The sequence below is a fragment of the Lytechinus pictus genome, chromosome 7, assembly GCF_037042905.1.
Source record: "Lytechinus pictus isolate F3 Inbred chromosome 7, Lp3.0, whole genome shotgun sequence".
In the NCBI taxonomy this organism is placed as follows: domain Eukaryota; kingdom Metazoa; phylum Echinodermata; class Echinoidea; order Temnopleuroida; family Toxopneustidae; genus Lytechinus; species Lytechinus pictus.
In genome coordinates this window covers 7,490,297-7,517,695 of record NC_087251.1, presented here as the reverse complement: position 1 = coordinate 7,517,695, position 27,399 = coordinate 7,490,297, and the positions used below count along the sequence as shown (strand labels likewise).

General features: G+C 36.3%; 2 protein-coding genes across 5 annotated transcripts in view; both read right to left on the bottom strand.

Annotated features, from left to right (window-relative positions):
- Window positions 1-529, bottom strand: part of LOC129265054 (UTP--glucose-1-phosphate uridylyltransferase-like) — a 33,908-nt gene extending 33,379 nt beyond the window's left edge. For 2 of the 3 annotated variants that reach the window (XR_010294056.1, XM_054903039.2), the window contains exon 1: window positions 217-456. Coding sequence is in view for 1 of the 3 variants with exons in the window: in XM_054903039.2 (XP_054759014.1) it covers window positions 217-249 (33 nt within the window). In the remaining 2 variants the exon portion in view is untranslated. Of the gene's footprint in view, window positions 1-216 lie in introns of all 3 variants that reach the window. The other variant, XR_010294057.1, reaches the window with a different exon arrangement.
- Window positions 530-3,428: 2,899 nt separating this feature from the next.
- On the bottom strand, window positions 3,429-22,378 carry LOC129265055 (malate dehydrogenase, cytoplasmic-like). 2 transcript variants are annotated; one of them, XM_064101821.1, is made up of 9 exons: window positions 22,338-22,378; window positions 21,564-21,965; window positions 15,748-15,846; window positions 12,210-12,306; window positions 10,388-10,563; window positions 9,908-10,030; window positions 7,077-7,253; window positions 5,656-5,769; window positions 3,429-4,738 (listed from the first exon to the last, which is right to left on the bottom strand). In XM_064101821.1, exons 2-9 carry the CDS (start codon window positions 21,564-21,566, stop codon window positions 4,523-4,525), a joined length of 1,005 nt encoding a protein of 334 aa, XP_063957891.1. In that variant the 5' UTR covers window positions 21,567-21,965; window positions 22,338-22,378; the 3' UTR covers window positions 3,429-4,522. The 2 variants fall into 2 exon arrangements, with proteins under 2 accessions (XP_063957891.1, XP_054759015.2); XM_054903040.2 differs by having other exon boundaries at window positions 21,564-21,903.
- Window positions 22,379-27,399: the final 5,021 nt, after the last annotated feature.

Genomic DNA, 27,399 nt, shown 5'->3' with positions numbered 1-27,399 from the left:
TCATGGCATCACACTAAACTTTATTATAGACTATAAACGTTACCATCTAGATAATATCTTACAGTTACAGTTTGGGGCCTACACCATTTTCTATTTATGGGTCCGCTTTGAGGGACGACCTGACCTGAAATGATCAGGCTCGAGGCATCGAAAATTTGCCCCCTTCAATCAAGATATCACTTCAACACAAAATTCAGTCACATGAGCTTATCATACCTGTTGGCGGGGACTTTGGACCAAAGAAGCCATGGCACTGCCTTAAAAAATCGAGGGAGCTCGATGCGCAAACCTGCACGTGAACTTTGATCCCATAAAATATGAAAACCAATTCGTCGATGAAAACTCTTCGCCCAAGCAACCGGCAGTACACGTACACGGCGCGTGCATGAAGGCAAGGCTAGGCCGCGCGATATGTATGGTGATGACCGGTGCGAAACGGCACGCTCCGTACTATACTGGGTAAAATATCTGTCCATATCCATGGCATGGATTCTCCAACCTTCGTGCATGCCCATCCTCTTTCTTTATTGCCACGCCCTTTTCCCCACCCCTTTTTTCCTTGTCTTTGTTTATAATGTGATGATTCTGGGTATATTTTTGTGAGCTCTTAGGTGTCATGTTTTTTTTTCTTATACACATGTACAAAAGCTCAACACCTCACAATCCCCAATTTAAGAAATAAATATGACATAAACACAATTATAATATATGGCTGGAACAATTATCTTCTCCCAAATAATTTGATACCAATTTACGTGGTATGTCTTCATGATAGGATAATCAGTAGGTATACCCCAGATGCCAATGACGTCATCCTGGGGATGTCATAATCCTACATGAGATATAGTTAACCTACTTGCAGACTTCTTGTCATTTAACTTGAGAAAAGTTGCTAAAAAGTGTTTTGAAATAGATTTTAATGCAACCCTTGTCGGATTATGAGATCTGGATTCATTCATTGTAGTCGTGTCTTACTTGATGCAAATCAAAATTTACACTATCACTGTAAAGCATACTCCTTGAAAATCCAAGCATTAACATATACCACATAAATATAGTACCAAATTATTTGGGAGAACATACTCTTTTAGGCCATATATTATGTGTTCAATGCCCTTTTCCTTATAATGGGGATTTGTGAGGTGTCAAATTTATTTCTTTGACTCTAGTACCAGTAAATCACAGTCACAAAATGTCATTGAAACTAGTTTATTTGGATCTGAACCAGACTAATGCTCTCTATCTGAAATTTTTTGTGCCAGGCGGGGTGCCAGGGCCGGTATTTTCAGTGAATTAGGCCAAATTAGTCCTTGTATTATTTTATGATATCTCTTTTTGTTCATTTTCTCTCTTTTCGAGCCTTTTATCCTTTTCTTTCAACACATGAGAGTTTATGGGGGGGGGGGGGGGCTTGATTGCCCTTCCTATCCTTTCCAATGTGATGTATTCGCCACGAATGTATGTCCGACAACAATATTATCTCTCTCCAGGTCCCAATACTGAGGTATCTGTAAAGGACACAGCACACCTTATGACCAGTCCACAATCCGATTTTGGAACACATAGCATTTTGCTCATTTTTTTTCGGAAAATGTGAATGAAAATATCTTTTATTTGAGGTTCAAAGTCACTGAAAGAAAACTAACATAACATGAGTGCAAGCCTTTATTTTAGAGTAAAGGCCAAATAAATTTCAAATCATAGCCAATAGTACCATTGCTATGACGTCATTACGACTAGATATTAAATTCACTTTTCTGTAATGTACTTCATTGCATCAGCGGCGTAACAGGGGTCGGTGGCCAGGGGGGGCAAGAGCCAAAAATTTCCCGGTCATATCATGGAACAGGCAATGGCGTCATAAGGCAACAATTTTGAGGGGGCGATATGGCGTATCGGGCAAATATATATATATATATATATATATATATATATATATATAAAAGCGAGCGAGCAAAAACTTTTGACATTTTTATTGTAAAAATCCAATTTTGTGATAGATTTTGACATAATGTTAAAAAGATGATATCATATTTCACCCTTCTATCTTTCCTTTTTTCTCTCTTTTTTTGTACGCCACGGTGAACAGGATTTTTGTTATGATTGTGAGCATCAGGGCGAAGCTCTATATGCTCGAGGGGGCCGAGTATGGCGCTTCTGGCAAGAAGTAGCTTAATATAGGTCCCGAGCGAGCGAAGCGAGCGAGATAAAAAAATCACCTTTTCATGAGAATCTAACATGAAGATAGATTTTTACGTGATATTCAGAAAAATATAATACACTTTCCTTTCTTTCCTCATTTTTGTTTGTTTGGTTGTAGAACTTTTGGGGGCCATGGTCCAAACTCATCCATATAACAATGCTTTATGGGTGGGGTCCAGGGCAGAGCCCCGGAACCTCTTGATATCAAAGCCATTTTAAACCTTACAGATGGCCACTTATTTTAATCAAATTGCGTGTATATTTATATAGCTTTAACACAACACATAAATTCAAGTGTGTATCGGAATCATCCAAATATTGTGAGGGGCACACCATAGCAAATGTGGGAAAATTTGTAAAAAGTCGCCAGCGAGCGAAGCGAGCCAGAAAAAAATGGCCTGTTAAAATGAAATTCTAATTATGTGATAGATTTTTACATCATTATAGCAAATATCATGTCATATATTTTTTTTTCATTCATCTCATTTCGCTGCCTTCTTTATTTTCTTTTATTTCCTTCTGGCTGTGGAACCACCCCCGGTACGCCAGTGCTTCAACGTAAAGCTTAATGCAGGAAGGGTCCATATAGGGGCCCGTTATAGAACCCATTAAAGGTTACAGATGAAGAGCCCCCACTGCACGGGGTCTAATTGACTCTTGGACAGAGCCTTCGGAGATTTAGCAAGTTTTATGATAGACTTTCATACGACATTATGCTATATACCATCCATTTTTCTTCCCGCTCGTTATCTCAATCCTCGGCAGCCCGGTAGTGTACGTTATCTTGTCCCTATTTATTTTCCCATTTAGATTTTGGCTAATTCCATTCTGCCTTTATTTCCCGCTTTTGTTTGCCTTTTTGTCATCTTTTATTTATTTCCCTGTCTTACTAATCATGCTAATGTATTTGTATATCGGGGCGAATTGTTCTTTCTCACTTGTTCTTTTTTCCTTCCTTTTCCCGTTATCTTTCCGTTTTCCCTTTTTTATGTTTTTTCTTAGTTTTCTTTTCCCTTTTCCTTTCCCTTTCCCTTTCCCTTCCCTCCCCCCTTTTTTTTCTTTTTCCCGTTTTTTTTAATTTTCCCGGTGAGCTCCGCCAGGGGGGGCAGCTTGCCCCCCCTGCCCCCCCGCCTGTTACGCCACTGCATTGCATGTGGTCTTTAACTTGCAGAGTGACAACATCACAATTGACAATCAAATCTTTGACTCACTTGTTCACACAGATCTATCGGTTTTATCACTTTATTGATCGGCTACTAATCACATCAAACAAGATGCCTTCAGTAGAAGCAGTACATAATTGAAGCACAAAACACAATATCACAGGGTACCAGAGACATTAGGAAAAAAATTCATCTCACTATTTCTTTTCATCAGTAGTTCTGCAACTTAGTTGCACAATAATTGTTGTTTCTTAGAAGCAATTTTCAATTTGGTCAAAGATAAAAAGCTTTAATCATTAATACAGAAAAAAATATATGAAATATACAGGTTTATAACTTCATAAGTATAGTTTTCTATTTGGTGAGTCAAAACAACATATTTTTTTTTAATAATTCATGGATCACTAATTCAAGACTGTACAAGGATTATACATATGTCTTATTTTGAAATGTTCAGAATAGTTGCAACAGTCACACCTAAGGCCCCTAATATTTAAAGATAGGATTGTATCACCTTTAATAAACAAAAATAGGTCACTGAAGATTGGCTACCATATTTAATCAGGAAAGCAGTGGGATACTCATCTTAGTATAACATTGGCGTCTAAAATATGAAGTATAGCTTCGAAGCCGTGGAAAGAGTACTTTAAAAGGAGAGTCAATACAAATGAAATCACTTTAATTTTAAAAAGAATAATTCAAATAAGATATCAGATTTAAATACAGAACCTATCAAATAGGGCACTATAATATAATAAAAGTGTGGAAAAAAAGAGAAACATATCAAAACAAAATACAGAATTTGTAGGCAAACCAAACATCACAACTCCAATGCCACAATAAGTCTTGATGCAAAAGTACCATGGGTAGCAATATTTCAAACTGGCAGAAAATTGATATTAAATTCAAAGATTATATATATACCAGTTCAACTGGCCAACCAACATGTTTTATTGGGATGAACAGTTATTAGCTGCACATTCAAATGGTCAAATAAAGAAAGCTACAATAGTAATCCACACCAAACAGGTGAATAGTTTTATATCAATCATATAGTATATGCTTAACATTTGTTTCCATTTAATTTTCTCCATAGAAATAGACTAAACAGAGTCTCAGAGACGAGACTTGTCTGTACTCATTCCACGAGCAGTCGGTCATTGTTGGATAAATTGGAAAGCAACTTCCTTCTCATCAAGAAGCTCTTTGGCAGTCAGGTCCATCTTCTCTCGAGCAAAGTCAGAGATGCTAAGACCCTGGACAACAGTCCACCTTCCATCTTTACCAATGTTGACTGGCATACTGTAGATGAGGCCCTGTGGAATGCCGTACTGATTATTATCACTGTATACTCCCATGGATACCCAAGAACCCTGCAAGAAGAAAGAAAATGAGCTCAAAATATTAATAGAGTCTAATTGAGAGATCATGTTCTGTAATAATTCAGGCATGGTGATTTGGCCTGTGGAGCAAAAAAAATCACTCTCTTCAACCCTCAAAACTTTATTTACAAGTGCAACACCATTTTCTCTAGCGTCACCTGAGAAACTTAAGACACACAAACAAAAGTATCCCAATGAAATGATCAAATGTAGGCCTAACAAAGCTTCCAAAACATGATCATTCCACTGGGCGAAATTTTTTCGAATTGCTGATTTTTTACTTTGAAATCTTGTGCATCTGTCAAGACCAAATTTTGGCATCCAGGTACGCAGTTGCAAAATTTGTTAGGAGCAGTATACAGAATATTTACACCAAAAATTAGCATTCTGAGAGCATTTTTCAGCAAATCAGAGCATAGGTATGAATTATGAAATTTAATGGTTTTAGCATAATTATGCTTCAAAATGTTTCCGCAATAAAATTTGATAGAAAAAACAAAGAAAAACAAAAGGTTGAAAACTAAGAAATACATCCTGAATAATTGAAGTAAAAAATTGACTTTCAAACTGTATTTTTTCATTGGTTAGGAATGGTATAAAGAATATTCACACCTAAAATTAGCACTCTACAAGCCCTTCTTAGCAAATCAGATTATAGGTATAATTTGTGCATAAATTAGCAGAATTAGATCCTTGTAGAATACATCCCACACTATATCATGCAAATTTTTGCGGCGACCAGCGGCCAAGATCTCAAAAGGGGGGGGGGGTTGATTCAACTCACCCCCCCCCCTCATCCAGCTAACAACCCCAAAAACCTGGCCTAGTATGGGTTAATTTACTAATATGAAAAGAAATGTTCAGTTTACGGTAGTAAAAGTAGTAAAATACAAAGACTAATAATTTACCTCAGAAGTGCCAAAATGCCAGTCTTTCAAGTGATCACAGATAGCCTTGGCAGCTGACATGGCACTGGATAGCTTCCTTGCCTTGATAACACTAGCTCCACGGACTTGAACAGTCTACAAACGTGTTAAAAATAGCAGTAAGTATAATCGCTTCATTAATACACATTCAATGAACCAGAATTGCAAATCTTGACCTTCCACCTACAAGCCGCTATCCCCATTTTAAACTGTCCCCGCTAATTTTTTTCATTACGTCTGAAAAACTATTCAAGAAGACCTTTAAAGGTTGGGGAAATATGTTACAACAAAAGAAATTAACTAAACATTTGAACACCTATTATATAGTTGTATTCAAATTGGCATCTTTGATTAATTATGCAAAAAAAAATAATAAAAGAAAAAGGATAATAAACTAAACAGCAATCAACCAAATTTATTTTTCATTCATGTTTTTTAAACTTGATCTTGTAGACCAAATCTTGGGATGAAATTTGACAAATTCAATTAACAATATCAACTAATTGCTGGGTAGATTATAAATACTAATCAGAAAGCATACAATTCTTCTTAGGTAGATTATAAACATTTCCAAATCAGTTTGAGACAGTTATTATCCACATTCCAATTCTCGCTACCCCAAATAGGAACAAAAATCTCATAATGCGCGAGACGAGAGAATTTTCACTCCGTCGGGTCGTCATCACCACTTCCGGTTCAGAGTCATGCTCGCGCGAGGTTCGCGATACTGAGTTTTCCACCACGTTGAAATCGATGCCAATCAGCGTAATATGTACAGATTATACTTTTTATTTAATTTGGTCAGTTTTGATTCCATTTGAATTATGAATAAAAATACAAAATATATTTCACGTGAAAATAATTTTTATTCATGTTTTTATTTGGTTATAAAAAAATAAAACGAAAAATGAATATCTTAAAATTTTGCATTCAGCGACCGGCCTGACATCACGACCGTATTCGACTAGACGCTATAAATATATACACTACAGCATTCATTCCGTTCAATTTTTCGTCGACCACAAAATGGATAAAAAAATCAGTTTCAGAACTTAAACAAATCTTAACTGACAGAGGAATACCGTGCAAAGGAAAGCATCGGGCAGAATTAGTAAGTGACTTCAGCAGAAAAGGCCGTTAAACTGTATCGTGAAAGAGAGGGTTGTGATCACGAACTTTCCAAGCGAAAGCGACGTTGTGTTGTTGTGGATGACGGCACTGTTGTTCTGAATGGCAAAACAGTGCATTGGACTTCCGAACAGGAAGTTGTAATACCGAAAAGCTATCCCATAATGCAATGCGCGTTACAGGGATTTTTCCCGGATCTCGGCGAAATCGCTATTTGGGGTAGCGAGAATTGTGTGCACAGATCTAATATGAGCAAAAACTCAAAATAAGACTACCTTGATGAATTCTCCATTGAGCCAATCATCATCCTTGACAGCTTCAGGAACTTTAAGCTGCTGGCTATCAATGTCTACAACAGCATGAGCAGCATCAGGGAATTGAGTACTGGAGTGGTTACCCCAGATGGTAACTTTCTTAACAGCATTGCAAGCAACACTCAAACGACTGGCAATCTGAGAATATGTGCAAATCATTCACAAAATCATAAGAAAAATGAACCAATATACTAGTGCTGCAAGTCAGGCGGCATGTTCGGGTTCGGTTCGGTTCGGCAATTTTTTTCCGAACTTTGGTTCGATTCGGGGTTCAGCTATTAATGCCAAAATTAAATTACTAACATAAAATAAGGAAATGCCGACCCTCGAACAGATAATATTAACAAAGATCCGTCACATATTTATAATAAATTTTGTTTCTAAAAAGAATAGTTATAAGAATTGTTGCATAACTTTCTTTTATTTATTTTAATCTTTAAACAAAAATAAGAGTCATTTCTACTTTCATTTTTAAAATGAAATAAAAAAAAACAAAGAAAAAATATTGATAATGAGAGAATCAGGACAGAAATGGAATTACAAAGATCATTTTTTTTTTCATGATTATTTCATGTAGCTATGATCATGATCGATTACAATGTCATTGCAAACGCTGCACGCAGCTTCTCCGATTGGAAATTGTTGATCGAGAGTGTCGAAACAGTTGACAAACAACCTCCACTCAACTGTTATTATACTGGTAAAATTCACATTCCAAAGAATATGAAATGTTTTAGAAAGTCCCTATTTTCTGAAAAGTGGTTAAATCTGGTCAATCAATTACTTTAAAAAGATAAAATATCAGTCCATTCTTGGTCCAGAAAGATTGACGCTACGTGACTTCAAACATATTTCCAACACGAAAATGAGTAAATGGGACTGTACTGTGTATTTTAGTGTTGTGAAATCACTCGGCGTTGATCTTCAGAACCAAGATGGAACTGATAATTTATCATTTCATTTTCAGTAATTGACCAGATTAAACCACTTTTTAGAAAATATTGACAATGGAAAAACGTTTTGAATTCGGAATACAAATTTTACCTGTATAATAGCAACTGAGAGCAGGTTGTTTGGACTTCCTGTTTCAACTTTCCTTACCAACCATTTCCGGAACGCGATCAGGGAACATGCGTTGATTTGGTTTGAATTTTTATCTTTTCTGTTTTTTCTACCCTCATTCCTTCATCTCTTATTTATTTATCATTTATCTTAACATGAAAATTTCAGAAGGTGAAATATACTTTACCATTACTTTGTCTGTCACAAGGAATTAAAGGAGAATGAAACTCTTGAAGCAAGTTAGCTTTTGTGTAAGCAGAAAAATCAAAGAATAAGATCAACAAAAGTTTGAGTAAAATAGGACTAGCAATAAAAGAGTTATGAGCATTTGAATGTCGAGATCACTAATGCTATGGAGATCCTCCCATTGGCAACGCGACCAAGATCTGTGATGTCACACACGTACAACTCTCCCATTTGGACACTGAAAATATACCCCAAAACATCTCTTTTTGCTCATTTAAATCATATGACAAATGATTCATCAATGATATAATGTTGTGAAACCTCTGTACTTGTCATCTCATAAAGAAAATACCTCACCTTGTGATAGACTCTATAAAAGTGAGAATATAAGTGAAATAAGTACTAAAGTAATGAGGGAGTTGTACGTGTGTGACATCACAGATCTTGGTCGCATTGCCAATGGGAGGATCTACATGGCACTAGTGATCTCAATATTCAAATGCTCATAACTTTCTTATTATTCATTCAATCTTCCTCAAACTTTCACATTATGTTTCTTTGATTTTTCTCTTTGATATTGATTCAGCTGGTTTCAAGGGTTTCATTCTCCTTTAATTTATGTATTGTCTTTTTCTTTTTTTGAATACAAAACAATTACATGTACGTCTGATTACAATCACGATCGATTACAGCAATACGTAATTCAACTACACTTTTGAACTGTGTTTAGCTTAAAATGTTCCCACATTTTATGAAGAAAAAAATAAATTCATGTTTATAAAAATATTGAAACTGATAAAAATTCAATTAAAGACGAGACCGAAGCTGTCATTTATGAGGAATGAATATATGTCTGGTCCTTTTCTTTATTAAACACAAAATAATTAGGTCCGTTTACGATCACGATCGATTACGACAATATGTAATTAATCACACTTTTATACCGAGTTTAGCTTCAAATGTCCCCTCATTTTATCAAGAAAAAATATATTCATGTTAATAAAAATATTCTTAAGTTGATAACAGTTCAATCAAAGATGAGATGGGAGCTTTCATAGTGGATTTTAAAAATATTTTGGGTGGAATTCTTATTGTGCACAATCACTAACCAATAATTCTTTTATTTATTTTACAGTTAAATCTATGTAGTCCCCACTGTTATGCATTTTATTTAGCTATATTAATGTGCCTTTTTTTTTTTACCGAACCACCGAACCAGGCCTTTGCGTTCGGTTCGGTTCAGTCCGGTTCGGAAGTGCCAAGTTCGGCGAACTTCCGTTCGGTTCGGCAGTTCGGCTACAGCACTACAATATACCGGTAAGGATCATCTTATTGCATTTATAAAGGGCTGTGGAAAAGAGAAAGACGACACTTGTACATTGCATGTCATGTGTACTTCGACAGGTGGAATTGAAATTGTTGTATTGGTGTAAGATTATTTATGTGAAACATAGTGGGCATTCATTTGGGCAAAATTGGTACAGAAAATCTCAAAGAAATAGATATTAAATATTTGTGCATGAGATTGGTTCATATTAACTCACCTGAGCCTGGGCCCTGTTTTGATCCAGTCTTGTCATACAAGTAAAGTTTTCTTGAGGTATAGATGGAGCACACTTCATGCAGACCAAACAATTGGTGTTGGCTGGGTTTCCAACAACCAGTACCTAAAGAGTGTCAATAAGAATTTCATATTTGGTAAATCAAAAAGAATCATATGGTATTGAACAATGTGATTGAAAAATCATAAATGTACATTAAAATAATGCATAAAGCTTAGTTGCAACCTTACGTATATTCCGTTTTTATAATGATTTATGAATGAAAATATATTGTCATCAGTGTTGTTTATTGATACTAAACCACTATGGAATCATCCCACAGCTTGAAACCACCAGGATTTCACCCGAATCCCAAATCATATAATACTAATGTGGTGGAATCTAAGAAACTGGAATAATCCTAATGAGATTCAGCATGTCATCTTAAAGCCTTCTAAAATAATTGGAAAAAATATTTTTTACCTTGACTGTTTTCTTAGCAAACTGATCGATAGCTTTTCCCTGGGATTCAAATATCTTGACATTGGCCTTGAGAAGATCAGAACGTTCCATACCCTCCCTACGGGGCATGGCTCCCACGAGGACAGCAAAATCAACATCAGTAAATGCCTCTTTCGCATCACTAGTTTCAGTAATCTCTATTTAGAAAAATCACAAAAATGCATTCAAAATCATGTTACCGGTACACTAAAAATTGTGCACACTAGTATACATACATACAATGTATGAGTGGCAGAGGGGCAAAGCAAAAAAAAAAGGGCAGATAGCTCTTGGGCACCTTGATTTAAGCTATGCCTACCCTTGTTCTCTTCATTTCTTTCACAACATATGTTGCCAAAGCTGCTGTACATGTATAATTTCTCACATTTGTATAATTTGTCCCATACACGTACTGTAGGCTATCTAAGCAATAGCTTTGATCCAGCTGAGGTATGGCGGCTTGTCATTGTTCAAAATTTAATTAGTGGTGTCAAAAATCTGTTTATCTGACGGTCAATCGGACAGGGGTTGCCCTAGCCACTAACCCATCACTGTGGTCTAGTGGTTAAGGCTCCAGCGTTCAAAGCTGAGGGCCTGGGTTCGATTCCCGGCAGAAGCTGTTTTCCGGCATCACCAATTTTTATAAAGGGCAGGTAGCTCTGGGGAACCTTAATTTAAGCTACGCCTTCCAATGTTCTCTTCTTTCACTAAATATATATATATGCCCCATAAGGTACATTAATACCCAATCTATTTAATACTTGAAAAGCATTCAAACAAACAAAGAGTGTGTCAAATCGGAATCAGTTCCCTATTCTATATTGTCAATGGCTCACATATTCATAAAGTAAAGTAAGACATGTATTTTCCCCCCCGTAAAAACACCAAAAGTTGGAGATGCACCTTATAATCAGAAACAAGTTTGGCCAGGACAGACAATTTAAAAGCGCAAGGGATACTCACTCTTAAAAAGGTTGGGCAAAAAAGGCACAATTATTAACCATCACTGGGCAACATACAGTCCACACAACTATTGGTTAAAATCTGTCCAAATTGGGTAATAAAAAATAATTGGGTAATAAATTTGCTTAATAATTGCCCAGAATATATATATTTTTTACCAACATACATTACCCAACACAGTGGACAGTATGTTGCCCAACATTTGAAGTGTGCACAATTCACAAGGGGATGGTGGGTCATCACTTTCATTATACTGGGTCACAACAGCATTGCACCAATTGGACCCCAGTGCAGCGATAAAATATGAAATGAAACTGGTTTAGAATTCTTATTTTAACGTTTAACGGACATTCAAATGACTGTTGACAAAAAAAAAGTTTACAAACTTTGCTCAACAGTTCAACCATTTGGAAACAGGACAAATGTACCTTAAAATTGACTAGGCCTGAGTCAAAACATTTAACCAATATTTAAACGACCATTAACACAAAGAACATTTACAAATTTTTGTAAACATTTAAACTGTTAGGGAAGTGACCCAAAAAACCTTAAAACTGACCAAATATTCCTTTAATTCTTATCATACTGGTTTAAAATGAATAAAAAATGTATATATCACAAATAAATAATTCTAATATGAATGGAAAATGAAGTGAAACCATGTTATATTTCCATAAAAGAAAGATTTTCATTTTCAAGTCTAGATATACATGTAGTTCAGCTACAATACACAAATTTGAGCATTTGGGACAAATAAGTTACATGGGTAAAATCGAAATAGAAATTCACTTCAAGAGTCATTGCCCTTTTCTTCCAATATATATGCAATGATAAAACTCACTCTGGACAAGAGGTAGAGAACAATCTTGGAGTTCCATGACAACCCCACCTAAAACTGTCATCATTTGTGGGATATCCAACAGGACGAGTTCCAAAGTCTGTCAACAAAAATACAAACAGATGCCATAATGTGTATGATTATACCAATTTCGTTTTTTTCCCACATTCAGAAAGTGTACATGTAAATCATATTTCTTTTACATCCCCCTCCCTTTCTCTCCCTCTATTTCAATATGTAAGCATACATGTAGGGGAGAGTGGGGTAAATAAGGCCCCCAGTTATTATTTTAAGATCACTGCTCAAGTTTGCCAGCGTCAAGGGATTGCTGTTTGTGTGGTATTTGAAACAGTTCATTATCTTGAGCATAGACAATGTCTCATAGTACAATGCACATGACCAGGAGGAGCACAAACTTAGCAGCACCTCAAAATAAAAATGAGTAATTATTTTTTTCTTAGTTAACGTTTGAAAGGCATGATTATGGTACATGCCAATACTGTACATTGCAAAATTCACCACTTTCCCTCCTTTTTTTTAATATACTGGAGGCCTATGAACTTAACATGCCTGATGGGGCAAATGAGCCCCCCCCCCCCCGGATTAAAACATAATTAGCACTGTATGGTTACATCTCTTAAAGGTAAATGCTAGTTTTGGTAACGATATCAAAATGAGTTCGTACAGAATCCAATGAAATTACCACCAAATTATCTGTTTGTATAAATAAAACGCATGTGCCAAAGGATTCTGGAAGAAATTGTGTAATTGCTGAGAAATCAGCAAATAAGCACAGGATTCGGGAAGCACTAATTATACACAGTCCCACGTGCGCTTATCTGTGTTGGGGAAGTTCAGTCTGAACATTTTTCAGCGTAGATTTCAAGATTTCACAAAGTTCAGTTTATGTAACTGTACCAGATCTAGATCCTCGATGATATACTGACAATTAAGCCTGGTTTTACAGACTTTCTCATGAAATCAGTGTTTACTACATGTACAACTACTGGAATTTCTCTTTAAAACAGTAAAATGTAAGTGTAGACATCTCCACAATTGCTTACATGTATTTACACTTAAAGTGTCCATATTTCATAGGATTGATAAATAAATCCTTAAATGAGGGACTTTGGGGAAATAATTAAATATCAATCCTGTGATTGTTACAAGTAAATGTTCAGTGATTGTATTAAACCAACTGAACTATTATTACTTTGAATATATCTACACAAAATAGTCTTTAATCAAAGGGCCTCATTTGCTCAATTTTGATGGGGCAAATACGGCCCCCTGAAAACGATATTTGATGCTGTAGACTTTGTATTAGACATCATGTTTCTACTGCTATGGCCTATGCATTAAAAAAGACATGACTGGAATTTATGAAAAAGGTGGCCTTATTTACCCCACTCTCCCTTACAAGTTACAATGTAAATTGTCAAATCCCAAATCAAATGGATGACATTTTTTTGGTCTGCAGGCACAGACCCATGGTTTTTGCACTTAAAAAATTGCATAATACAGAGTCTAAAGTAATGAGACTAGATTCACCATGTACTGTGGCTGGCTCTACCATTTGACACTGAGGCTCATATTCTGAAGTCGGGTTTGACTTTAATAAACTTAGAGGCTGTTCTCACTCAGTTCCTTAAACTAGTTTACTGGAAACTAGTTTAGTGGAAACTAGTTTAACGCTAAATGAGAACGGTCGAAGCGCTCTTGGAAGCGCTCTTCCAAACCAGTTTGGAAGACCACCTCGCGATGTAGTTTTCAAGATCGCTTCGCGTCGGAAAAGTGGTTTTAGCGTAAGTGAGGACACAACCGTTCTTCGGGAAGCGATCTTCGCACATTTTGAGCGCGCTACTCCACACGACAGGTGTAGAATGCCTATGCTGCGGTTTCGAATTTCGCGCGAAACGTGTCACCCCACTGAGAGCGTTTCCATAGCAACAAGAGCGCTTTACGTGAAGTGATTTTGAAAACCACTTTCGTGTGATCAAGTGAGAACGCTAGCAAAGCGATCTTCCAAACTGGCTTTCTGAACCGGTTCCCAGTAAACTAGTTTTAGGAACGTAGTGAGAACAGCCTCTTAGGTTTAAAGTTGTGGTTTAAGTATAGGCAGCCAATTGTTACATAAATCACTAAAGGTAGAGATCTAATATTTCAGCTCATTTGGCTTTCCAATCATTCATAATTGTGTAGGAAGTATAAATAAATGATTGTCTTCACCATCGATGAATCAGAAAAGAGCAAAGTAAACATATGAAACATGAAACATACAACTTAATAAAAACTTTGACACTTGGCTTCCCATAATTTTAACACAAAGTTAGACCATGGTCTAAGTTAAACCTGACTTCAGACAGAATATGGGCCTGAGAGTTTGGAGTCTGGTCTTCACTCTAGGCATGGCTTTGGTTAAGTGTCTAATTTGAGTGTGTGCTTGCAGACTATAATACAGTTGAGACCAAAATTTTACACACACCCATAGAATTCAGTGAAATTTGTTCGCTTGCAAACCATCATAAAATATACCGGTACTATATCTTCAGAAATATAAATACTACCATGACAAATTTGTTATCAAATGAAAGAGTGTATTAAGCTCTTTCACATGATTGGGATGCTGTTGGGATTAAGTATATTTCAGGTGGAATTTTCTTTGAAGATGAAAAACATATTTCTGCCAAATGTATTCTATTTGTTTGTTATTATATTTTCAAACATCGTTTCATAGAAATATATAAATGCCAAATATATGATTTATAGTACATTTTCTACCATGATATGTCATCACTGAACAAAAAGTGTAATCTGAAATGCATGTGTTGAGAAGTAACTAGCATAAATATGAAATGTTTTTGTCAAGTTTTTATTTTTAATTTGTCTAAAATATGAAGATTTTTGGAGAAAAAAAATTACACCAATATTTTTCAGATCCTGATGACAAAGCGTTGTGATGAAGGGCATGACATGCTCATTTGTTTGATATCAAATTCATCATGATAACACAAATATTTTATAAGATACAGTATATTTTATGTTTGGCAATTGTCAACTTTTCTTTGAATTTCCTGGGTGTATGTAAACTTCTAGCCTCAACTGCATATGAGGTTTGACCTTAGGCTAAGTCATCTACAAAGAATAAAATTTGAGCTGTGATGGCAAAGAAACCATGGATTTTCAAGGGGAAGGGACTCATGGGATTGCCCTTGATAAGCTCCATATATAAATTCATATACCATTTCTTGGGTTGTTGATTTTTGTAGATTTTATATTGCTTATTCTCCTTTTCATGTGATTTTCTCACACTTTAACCAATTCTTGTTTGAATATCATATTATTGTTGAACTCGAATATATGAAATCAAATTAAAAGACAACATCAGACACAATCATGACAATATTGAGCTAATTATGGGTGGTAGATTTTGAATCTCCAATGCTTAAATCCACTGCCATTGGGTTCAATACAACATACTAAGTAACTATAACATTTTATGTCGAATTGATTTATTTTTTACTGCTGAAAGGAAATTTACCTGCTCTGGTCCAAAGACATCTCCCTTGCCAATGGAATAGAGAAGGGAATATGCAATCTGTCCAGCAGCACCAGTTACAAGCACACGCAGTGGAGCAGCCTGCAACATAAAAGCAAACAAACTGTCAATACATCGTATGCCTTACCTACGGCTACTATTCTAACAAGTGGAATGCCTCTGGCCGTCTCACCTGCATCACGCGATTCAATATAGCAGCAGTGCTGATTTTGAAAACTACTATAACTCGCACAAGATGTTCAGTGATACTTGGTTACTCTTATTTCCACGTTTTATGAACTAGACCAATACACTTATAGAGATATGATGGCAATTCAACAAATACCCCCAACGTGGCCAAAGTTCTTTGACCTTACATGACCTTTGACCTTGATCATGTGACCTGAAACTCGCACAGGATGTTCAGTGATACTTGATTACTATTATGTCCAAGTTTTATGAACTAGACCAACACACTTTCAAATTCATGGCTGTAATTCAACAAATACCCCAATTTGGCCAAAGTTCATTGACCCTAAATGACCTTTGACCTTGATCATGTGACCTGAAACTTGCACAGGATGTTCAGTAATACTTGATTACTATTATGTCCAAGTTTCATGAATCAGATCCATAAACTTTCAAAGTTATGATGGTAATTCAACAGATACCCCCAATTCGGCCAAAGTTCATTGACCCTAAATGACCTTTGACCTTGGTCATGTGATGTGAAACTCATGCAGGATGTTCAGTGATACTTGATTAACCTTATGTATAAGTTTCATGAACTAGGTCCATATATTTTCTAAGTTATGATGACATTTCAAAAACTTAACCTTAGGTTAAGATTTTGATGTTGATTCCCCCAACATGGTCTAAGTTCATTGACCCTAAATGACCTTTGACCTTGGTCATGTGACATGAAACTCAGGCAGGATGTTCAGTAATACTTGATTAACCTTATGGCCAAGTTTCATGAACTAGGTCCATATACTTTCTAAGTTATGCTGTCATTTCAAAAACTTAACCTCAGGTTAAGATTTGGTGTTGACGCCGCCGCCGCCGTCGCCGTCGGAAAAGCGGCGCCTATAGTCTCACTCTGCTATGCAGGTGAGACAAAAATTAGAAATCAGCAAATGAATATGGAAAGACAAACAATTATGTAATATGACATATTAAAGGTAACTGTGTATACTTCTAATAACTGTTTAATTGTCAATTCCATGATAATTGACAATAAGAAATAATTTCAAAACTTAAATTCATATTGCCTAAAAACAGTTAATACTTTATATTATAGCCTAATCTTGCCTCACCTAACATAGGATCTACTGCAACTCAGTTTGGGGTCATACTTTGAAATGTCATCTTCGTAAATTATTGATAAATCTACTCCAGAAAAAAATCAACTTATTTCATCATCTCCATATAACTGTCATTGCCATTGTTCAAGAAAATGAATATTTTACCTTTATATGATCTCATTTCTATGGATTCCCTTATTTTCATGTATAAAATACAGATCTGGAATTTTGCCAAAGATATTTGAAAATATGTTTAGATCTACTCTTAACTCTACAGTATATGATTATAACACTCATAAATATTTTTTTCTCTTTAATCCTCATAAGAGGGACTTTATTTGTTCATACGATATTTACAATCGTTTTATACAAAAGCCACATACAAAAATATACATAGATAAAATAACGAAACAGGAACTAAAGGATTGAAAGAACCTTTGAGACCTGTTTTAAATCAAGTCTCTTCTGATTACATTTCTTCTTAAATAACTTCAAATTTCTACCTTTAGATCTTTCATAAACTAAAAAGCATGAGTCATATGCTTGTCGTTTCCAAAAAAAATTCTGATATAATTCCTATAGATTACAAATTGTGAAAAATTTTAAATAAGATTAACAACATTCATTTCTGTTTTTTCTATTTCATGACCTATCAGGATAATTTTTTTCGTTCAAAACAATCTTTACATCGAACAAAGCATCTATTGGTTCAGAAAAAATTTCCTAAATACTGTGACCACTTGACAGGTAAAAAGAATATGAATACTGGTTTCTGGAACTTTACAAATATTACATAAAACATCATTTTTAATTTTCCATTTGCAAAGATTGTCTTTACTTGGTAGTATTCTATGAATTAATTTAAAATTAAATTGTTTAATCCTGTTGTCATTTATAAAATCAAGTTTAAGAGGCAAGCTAAAGAAATCGTTCCAAAAATTAATACAAGGGAGGTCTCTTTTTTCCTTTTCGATCATCAAATGATAATAATGTCTGGCTTTCATGCCATTGATTTCTATACAGTCACCTGTTGATATTTCAATAGCGCTGGATTTCGATGATATACAATTTACATTTCGTGCATTATTACGTAATTTGTCAAGCCAGGACTTCGGGAACGCATTTTGTATTTTCATCAATTCAAAGGTAGAAAGTAATTCTCTTTCTTTAAAAATAGTACATATTGAATCAATCTTCTTCCATTCACCACCTGTTACGATTTGTTTAACTTCCAAATTATTGTTTTTTATCCAGTTAGGAAAATATAATACATCTTTTTTATACTTTATGTTACTATTGTACCAAATAATTTTGTTTTCAATATTCGTTACTTTAAACATATATCAATATACTTTAAATCAGCCCATGAATGGACAGAACATGTCAACATAAAATATGGGCAAATGTTTTTTCATACAAATACGATACATATCACTCTTTTTGCAATTAAAAGTCAAGACTCGTCAATATAAATTATTTTATCAACCCAAGATTTCCTCTATAATGCTAATAAAGAATATATTACGGTAATGCTTTTTAGTAGAAATGCTGTTTCGTTTTTTTCATTGTCCTACCTACCATGGTCCATGGTTTTAAATTCATTTCGTGTGCAATATATCAAATTGTGGAATAGCCTTGACCACATATCCTAATCAACAAAGTTCAACACTTTCCATTCAAACTCTCTTTATAAAGTACTTTTCTAACAAGTGGAGTGCCTCTGGCAGTCGTGGAGAGGGACAGAGGTCTACATGCTGGACAGTGCTAATTTAGTTCCAAATATAATTAGCGCTTCGTTATGACATACATCTGATTAGCGATGCCGTTTTGAAGAACAATTTATAGATAAAAATTATTATTTCACAAATACTAAAATTTAATATGTGATTATAAATAATCAGTAGTATTATACTAATTATTTATAATTACGTATTACATTTTTAAATCTATAAATTGTTCTTCAAAACGGCATCGCTAATCGGATGTACGTCATAACGAAGCAGTTCAAGGGTCAGGTCTATTGTATTTGCTTTGTTGACAAACGGATCAAGGGATCTACACGAGATCGGTCTGGTAAGAAACGTCCCATTTTTACCATTTATAGTGAAATAATTGTTATCCCTTTCTACGCATTAGGCGCATGAAGGTTCATAGATAAATAAAATTGACCCCTACAAACCGATTTCACCCTCAAACTATGGATTTCCTAGGGAAATCCATCCGGGTGTGTTGTAGGTCTCGCTGCAGCGTCTATGGAAAGAGTGTCAAGGCTCCATGTCTGAAGAAGTATATGTCAAAATATTAAAAAATATCAGACATGGAGTCCTCAAGGCTAAAATATAATAGGGCCTATATAGTGGTAAAAGTAGATCTAGATCAAGGACAGGTAGACTTAAAAAATGTTAGGTAGCGACTATGTGAAAACAGTCTGAACACTAGTAGTAGTAGTAACAGCTAACTTCTGGGCTGCCAACTGAGAACTCTCACGCAATCTGCGTGAGTCTCACACAATTCACCTGATTCTCACGCTCTCACGCTGATCATAGGAATTCTCATGCAAAACCCCAAAAATAGAGAGAAAAAAAGTTTAACCTATATCAGATATTCAATAACATTATAACCCGGCCAGGCAAAAGTGCCAAAGTTTTTAACCACACAAGCGCAAAGCTAAACCATCAATGCAAATTGGTTTTCGGTTTGCCGCGCAAAGACAAGAAATTTAGTTGCGATTGGCTTACTGTATCCCGCGTGTGAGAGCCGGTGACGTCGAAATTTTACTATGAAGCGTGTTTTTTTAGCGAGGCACAACGAGCGATCGAGTATCAATGCAATGTCATGTCATGGCGATAGCCCGCCGGCACGGCGCTCTGAATACATAATAGCCCCACATATGCATTTGTGTGTGTGTTGATACACTTGGTTTCTTTCGTAGCTTTATTTTAAAGCGACCTGTCATTGACAAATCATGGGGAAATCAAGGCTTATCTCAGAACAGAGAAGGGATTCAAGTCTTTCACTCGGCTGCATGCCTGGGGGTGTTATGTAATAGACGCCGGCATGTCCGGGAGGTCTTTAGGAGAGCAGTAGTTAGTACTAGTAGACTAACCAACCAGAAGTAAACTGCATGTTTTCACTTTGAAACATGTAACTTCACAGAGGTTATTTATTTTTGTTTAGCAATCAAGAGACCTGTTATGAGTCTAGGAATTGGGATTGTTGGAAACTGGTACTGCGACGATCCGAAGTAAATAACCATCACAAGTTCAGTCAAATTCGTACTGTCCAAACTTTTTTCGCATTAGTCCGACGGGCGCTCATGACGGACGGATTATATTATGCAAGTCAATTGGCCTTTTGCAAATTTCCTATTGATTCAATTTCCCCATGATTTGTCAGTGGCTGATGGGCCCTTTAATTGAGCCAAAAAGAAACTGATAATTCATATATGATGATAGTTTTAGCTTTCTTTCCTTCTTTCTTTTCAATCTTTCTTTGTTTCTTCTCTCTCTTCTTTCATTTTTTTGTTACTGTCTTTTTTTTCTTTTTCCTAATTTTTGTCAGTCTTTCGTTCTTTCAGTCCTTTAAGAAAATATTTTTCTCTATTTCTTTTTTTTTCTTTAATTCTTGCATGAGTCCATCCATCCTATATTTAGGCCTATCTCTTCTTTTTTTCTTTCCTTCCTTCTTTTTACCCTTTATTTCCTTCATTCTTTCTTTTTTCTTTCTTTCTTCCATCCATCCTTTCTTTACCCTTTCTTGTTTTTTATTTCTTCCTTCTGTCAGTCTTTTCTCTTTCTTTCATTCATTCCTTCCTTTCTTCTTTTTGTCTTTTGTTCTTTCTCTTTTTTCCCTCCGATCTATCCTTTTAACTTTTCTTTCTTTCTTCTGTCTTTCTTTACTTCATCCATTCCTTCCTTCCTTTCTTTGTCTTTTGCCTTTTTTTTTTGTCTTTTATTTGTCTTCCTTTCAAATTCATCTATTCTTTTACCTTTTCTTTCTTTTTTATATTGCTTGCTTGCTTCCTCTCCTTCCTTCTTTATTTCTTTCCTTCATTCTTTTTTCCTCTAGGGAGCAGCAGATACAGGTTGAGGTTTCACTGCTATTGCTAAGCTTATAATTTTATATGCACTTAAAAATGTGGAATTTTTTTTCAAGGCCGGACAAGGTCGGTGAACTTCATTAAAAAAGTCAATTAACCTATTTGAATCCCTCCTTTTGGCTTAAGTATTTATGGGATCATAATTAAAAGTATGTGCCAGATTGCACCATTTAAATTGCAAAATTGTAAAAGCTCCCTACCGTGGAGGGGGACACCCCCCTCCCCTTCCACCTCGGGCTTGGACTTGGTGGCTTCGCTCCCTCGCAATGTCTCACTCCAAACTCTTCTCAAAAGTTGGCAGCGCTGTAACTGTAAGTGTATTAACTTTATCAAGCCAAGCAATGCTAAATATCTTCTGGTTCTGTCATGGCTGGCTTGTGCCTAAAAGTAAAACCATCATTGCCTTAATTGCTTACCATTTTAATGAGAGTTGAGCTTGAGTAGCCTGGAATTGTACCGGTACAACAGTCAAACTGTCGAAGTCACGCACGCACGTACGACCTACGCCTGGCCTGGCTATAGTAATAAACTATAGTTCGCCGGCCAGGCCAGGCCGCCGGCCTCGCCGCCGCGCCGCGGAGCTCGGCACTTGCATGCGGATATGCCAAACGAGCTCGCACTGATCATGCGTAATCTGCATGCAGCCGCGGCGCCTTGTCACACGTGTCACGATGTCAAAGTTCGTTAGTAGTTGCTTGACCAGCCAAGTTGTACAAACAGCATTTGAACATCCGCTAAAGTCCCAGGGCTGCCGGGCTGTCAGACGAATAAGAAGTTTTAGTTCATGTGAACCTTTAAAACTTACTTAGGTACTGGAACTTGAAGATCAACGAAAATAAAACAATAAAATACTAATTATTAACCATGTCGACCGACAGTTTTGCTGTCTAAGGTCTGTAGTAGCAGACTATTTAACTTCGGGAGCGTGCACGCGCACACGAAGGAGGCGGGGCCGAGGGCTTTCGAGGGGCCGACCTCTATAAAGCCCCGTCTCATTCGCCACATCCAATAATCACATTTTGGTCAGCATGTCTTCAAAGTTCCAACTGCTGAAAATTTGCTCGCTCGCTTCGCTTTCTTGAATATTAACTGTAGTTCGGTAGCTTATATATAACACAACAAAAATCATTATTATAGCCATTGAAAAAATCATTAGAGGCTTTAACTGAAAGATAAAATGATTTAAGTACACGGCTCTAAAAACAAATCAGACAATAAACCATAGCTCTATGGTCAAACCAGGGACGTGAGCTATATGACTACTAGTAATAAGATCTGGTCATATTCTAGTCGCATTTTACTGGAACAGAGTTATTTCTGACTTGTATGTCCAGTGACGTCCCTGATATGTCAGAAATGTGATAATCAGTGATTGTCTTATCAGTTGAACCCAGCCGACGACTGGTTTAGTCAATTTGACTGATTTGTTTTTTAAGGTCAAGTCCACACCCCAGATGATTGTTGATTTGAATAAATAGAGAAAAATCAAAGTACCATAACGCTGATAATTTCATCAAAATCGGATGTAAAATAAGATAGTTATGACATTTTAAAGTTTCGCTTATTTAAAAAAAAAACATCGATATATCCACAACTCAGTGACATGCAAATTAAGACAGCCGATGATGTCCATCACTCACTATTTCTTTTGTTTTTTATGGTTTGAATTATACAATATTTCATTTTTACAGATTTGACAATAAGGACCAACTTGACTGAACCATATAGTATTAAACAACGCTAACTCCACATGCATGTACAGAGAGGAATTGATCGTTGTTTCAGTTGACGATGAGGAGAAAATTAGAATATTTCATATCATAAAATACAAAATAAATAGTGAGTGGATGACGTCATCAGTCTCCTCATTTGCATATCGACCAGGATGAAACTTTAAAATGCCATAACTTTCTTATTTTACATCCGATTTTGATGAAATTTTCAGTGTTATGTTTATTGAAATTTTTCTCTTTTTCTTCAAATCAAATCTTTGTTGGGGTAGACTTGGCCTTTAAGCGACACCCCCCCCCCCACCCACTAATTTCGATATCGTCGGTTAATCAGCGCTGCCATCTGGAAAATGATGGGGGGAAGGCCGAGAAGGAAAAAAAAGAAGGGAGAAAGAGGAAAGAAAAAGGGAAAGAAGAGAAAAAGAAAGAAAAAATAAAGAAAAAGGAAGGGAAGGACGCGGCAGAAAGAAAAAGAAAGAAAGGGACAAAGAGGAAGAAAAAAAGGGAATTAAGGAGGAAAATCGGAGAGAGAAGAGAATTGGGTATACAAGCTAGTTTTAATTATGTAGCTGTGCGTCGGTGTAATTAAAGGGGAATCCAACCCAAATAAAAACTTGTTTTTATAAGGAAAAGAAAATTCGGACAAGTTGATAGGTGAAAGTTTGAACAATATTGGACAAACAACAAGAAAGTTATAAATTTGTAAAAGTTGTAAATATTGGTAATCACTATACCCATGGAGACTTCAAATTGGCCGCATATGGGATGGCATAGTGATGTAAGGCAAGGACTACTCTTCCATGTACTCCAATACATATTATGGCTAAAATGTCATTTTTCCCAAAAGTTTTATTTCAAATTATATTTTTCTTTCATGAGGACATAAAACAATATACTGCATGGGTTATATTTAGATTACCGCCCCAGGGGAATGGGTACTTAGGAGAAAACCACAAATCCCTGATGATAAAGTACATGGCCTATACGGGAAAGTTATCCTTGCCCCTTGTCATAATTTACTTACCCAGTTGCCAATTTTAAATCTACATAGTATTAATGATCTCAATTTTAAAGCAGCTATAACTTTCTTATTGCTTGACCGATTTCTGTCAAACTTTCACCATTCTGTTTAATTTATTTTTCTCCTTCCCAACACAACATTTTATGGCCAACAGTGGCGTAACAGGCGGGGGGGCAGGGGGGGCAAGCTGCCCCCCCTGGCGGAGCTCACCGGGAAAATAAAAAAAAAACGGGAAAAAGAAAAAAAAGGGGGGAGGGAAGGGAAAGGGAAAGGAAAAGGGAAAAGAAAACTAAGAAAAAACTTAAAAAAGGGAAAACGGAAAGATAACGGGAAAAGGAAGGAAAAAAGAACAAGTGAGAAAGAACAATTCGCCCCGATATACAAATACATTAGCATGATTAGTAAGACAGGGAAATAAATTAAAGATGACAAAAAGGCAAACAAAAGCGGGAAATAAAGGCAGAATGGAATTAGCCAAAATCTAAATGGGAAAATAAATAGGGACAAGATAACGTACACTACCGGGCTGCCGAGGATTGAGATAACGAGCGGGAAGAAAAATGGATGGTATATAGCATAATGTCGTATGAAAGTCTATCATAAAACTTGCTAAATCTCCGAAGGCTCTGTCCAAGAGTCAATTAGACCCCGTGCAGTGGGGGCTCTTCATCTGTAACCTTTAATGGGTTCTATAACGGGCCCCTATATGGACCCTTCCTGCATTAAGCTTTACGTTGAAGCACTGGCGTACCGGGGGTGGTTCCACAGCCAGAAGGAAATAAAAGAAAATAAAGAAGGCAGCGAAATGAGATGAATGAAAAAAAAATATATGACATGATATTTGCTATAATGATGTAAAAATCTATCACATAATTAGAATTTCATTTTAACAGGCCATTTTTTTCTGGCTCGCTTCGCTCGCTGGCGACTTTTTACAAATTTTCCCACATTTGCTATGGTGTGCCCCTCACAATATTTGGATGATTCCGATACACACTTGAATTTATGTGTTGTGTTAAAGCTATATAAATATACACGCAATTTGATTAAAATAAGTGGCCATCTGTAAGGTTTAAAATGGCTTTGATATCAAGAGGTTCCGGGGTTCTGCCCTGGACCCCACCCATAAAGCATTGTTATATGGATGAGTTTGGACCATGGCCCCCAAAAGTTCTACAACCAAACAAACAAAAATGAGGAAAGAAAGGAAAGTGTATTATATTTTTCTGAATATCACGTAAAAATCTATCTTCATGTTAGATTCTCATGAAAAGGTGATTTTTTTATCTCGCTCGCTTCGCTCGCTCGGGACCTATATTAAGCTACTTCTTGCCAGAAGCGCCATACTCGGCCCCCTCGAGAATATAGAGCTTCGCCCTGATGCTCACAATCATAACAAAAATCCTGTTCACCGTGGCGTACAAAAAAAGAGAGAAAAAAGGAAAGATAGAAGGGTGAAATATGATATCATCTTTTTAACATTATGTCAAAATCTATCACAAAATTGGATTTTTACAATAAAAATGTCAAAAGTTTTTGCTCGCTCGCTTTTATATATATATATATATATATATATATTTGCCCGATACGCCATATCGCCCCCTCAAAATTGTTGCCTTATGACGCCATTGCCTGTTCCATGATATGACCGGGAAATTTTTGGCTCTTGCCCCCCCTGGCCACCGACCCCTGTTACGCCGCTGATGGCCAAGGCTGGATTCCCCTTTAAAGATGCGGAGTGTGAGATGTTGGAAAATTTATAGATTGTCTGTTACGCAAGCCGTAGGGCTGTTGGACTGACGCTTGTCCATGTTGTCGGCAAAATGACAAACTGTCGGGGGTTGTCGGGTCACGCAGGTCTGTTCCAACTGCTCCATGTTCCTTGTTCAGTGCTCGGTCTGTGAGTTCCATTTTCTTTGTAGGAAAAATAATGTCAAAATCAGGGGTCAAAATGCATACAATTGTCATTAAATTGTGATTAAAATGCGACCGTGGGGAGCTCTCTGTATAGGCTACCGACAATGATTAGAAAGTCACGGTCTAAAATTTAATCTAAAAAAATCAGCTCGCGCTTCTCGTTCGCATATTGAAAATTTAGCTGAAAATGCAGCTATTTCCATCTGAATAAAAAAATTCAGAATACGGGCCAATAAGTTGTCAGCTTGCGCTTCTGTACCGACAGTGATAATGATGTCCCGGTTTCATGCAGTAAAGAAAATTTTTAGCTCGCGCTTCGCGCTCACATCATATATTTAGTGAGATCAATATTTTCTCCACAATTCTCCTTCACGTTAGATAGTGCTTAATGTTTTCCATTCCTGCCAGTGTACTAAAAATTTCAGCTCGCGCTTTGCACAAGCATTATTATGTTTACAGGGGCGTAACAGGGGTCAGTGGCCAGGGGGGGGGGGGCAATTAAGAGCCATAAATTTCCCGATCATGTCATGGTATGATGATTGTGCCCCGAGCATTAGGGCGAAGCTCAATGCGTAATAAGTACAAATGAGAGGGGGCAAAGCATGGCACGTGCAGCAAAAAGTTGCTTAAGTCCCGAGCGAGCGAAGCGAGCGAGAGAAAACTTCAGCTTTTCATGAGAATCTACATTTGAGATTAATTTTGACATGGTATTCAGAAAATAACATCATATCTTACATCTTCCTTTCCTTTTCTTTCATCTTTTCTTTTTTGTTGTCGGTTGTAGGACTTTCCGGGGCCATAAGTGCTATGGGGACAGGGGCAATGGTGGCACCAGGATTTTTAACCTCGGGGGAGGCAAAATAACATTTGGGGGGCGGGGAAACATACAAATTCAATTCAATTCTTTATTCCATTTCCATTCAAAACATAATAGGGCCTACAAGGTAATATAAAGTAATACAAATCAAATACAATTTTACAGACGAGCATTCTTACTTCGTAAAACAAAAAAACAGTATAATATTGAGCATAAATGGAAATGAGGGGGGTCCACTAAAAAGCAAAGCTTGTAAAGTGTGGATCCCCCTTGGAAATGAAGAAAATATAATCGACTTATTCATATATGCGGGAAAGAAAAAAGAGAAGGAACAAAAAGGTCGAAATCATATTGATGTAAGCATAATTACAGAACAAGTGCAAAGTTATTCACACAAAGAGGTCTTCGCTGTGAAGGATATGTTGCGCAATAGACAGAAGAAAAAGCAGAAAAAGAGGGGGAATGACAAGACATAGAAGACAAGACAAAACAAGAGACAGGACAGTACAAGACATGATAACATAATAAGTAAAACAAAATTAAAAGGAGGAAAAGTCAGAATGGGGAAGGGCTGACCACAAACCAGCTTGATCTGGTGAAGTAACAAAAAATGATATAACTGGACAATATAAGATGAAAACAAGATAAAACAATAAAAATGAAAAATGTAAGGATGATAATCAAGATAATGAAGTGCTAGTTCCGTTGCGAAGAATTATAGGAATGAAGCAGGATAAGTTTGAGTTTACCTTTGAATGAATTTAAAG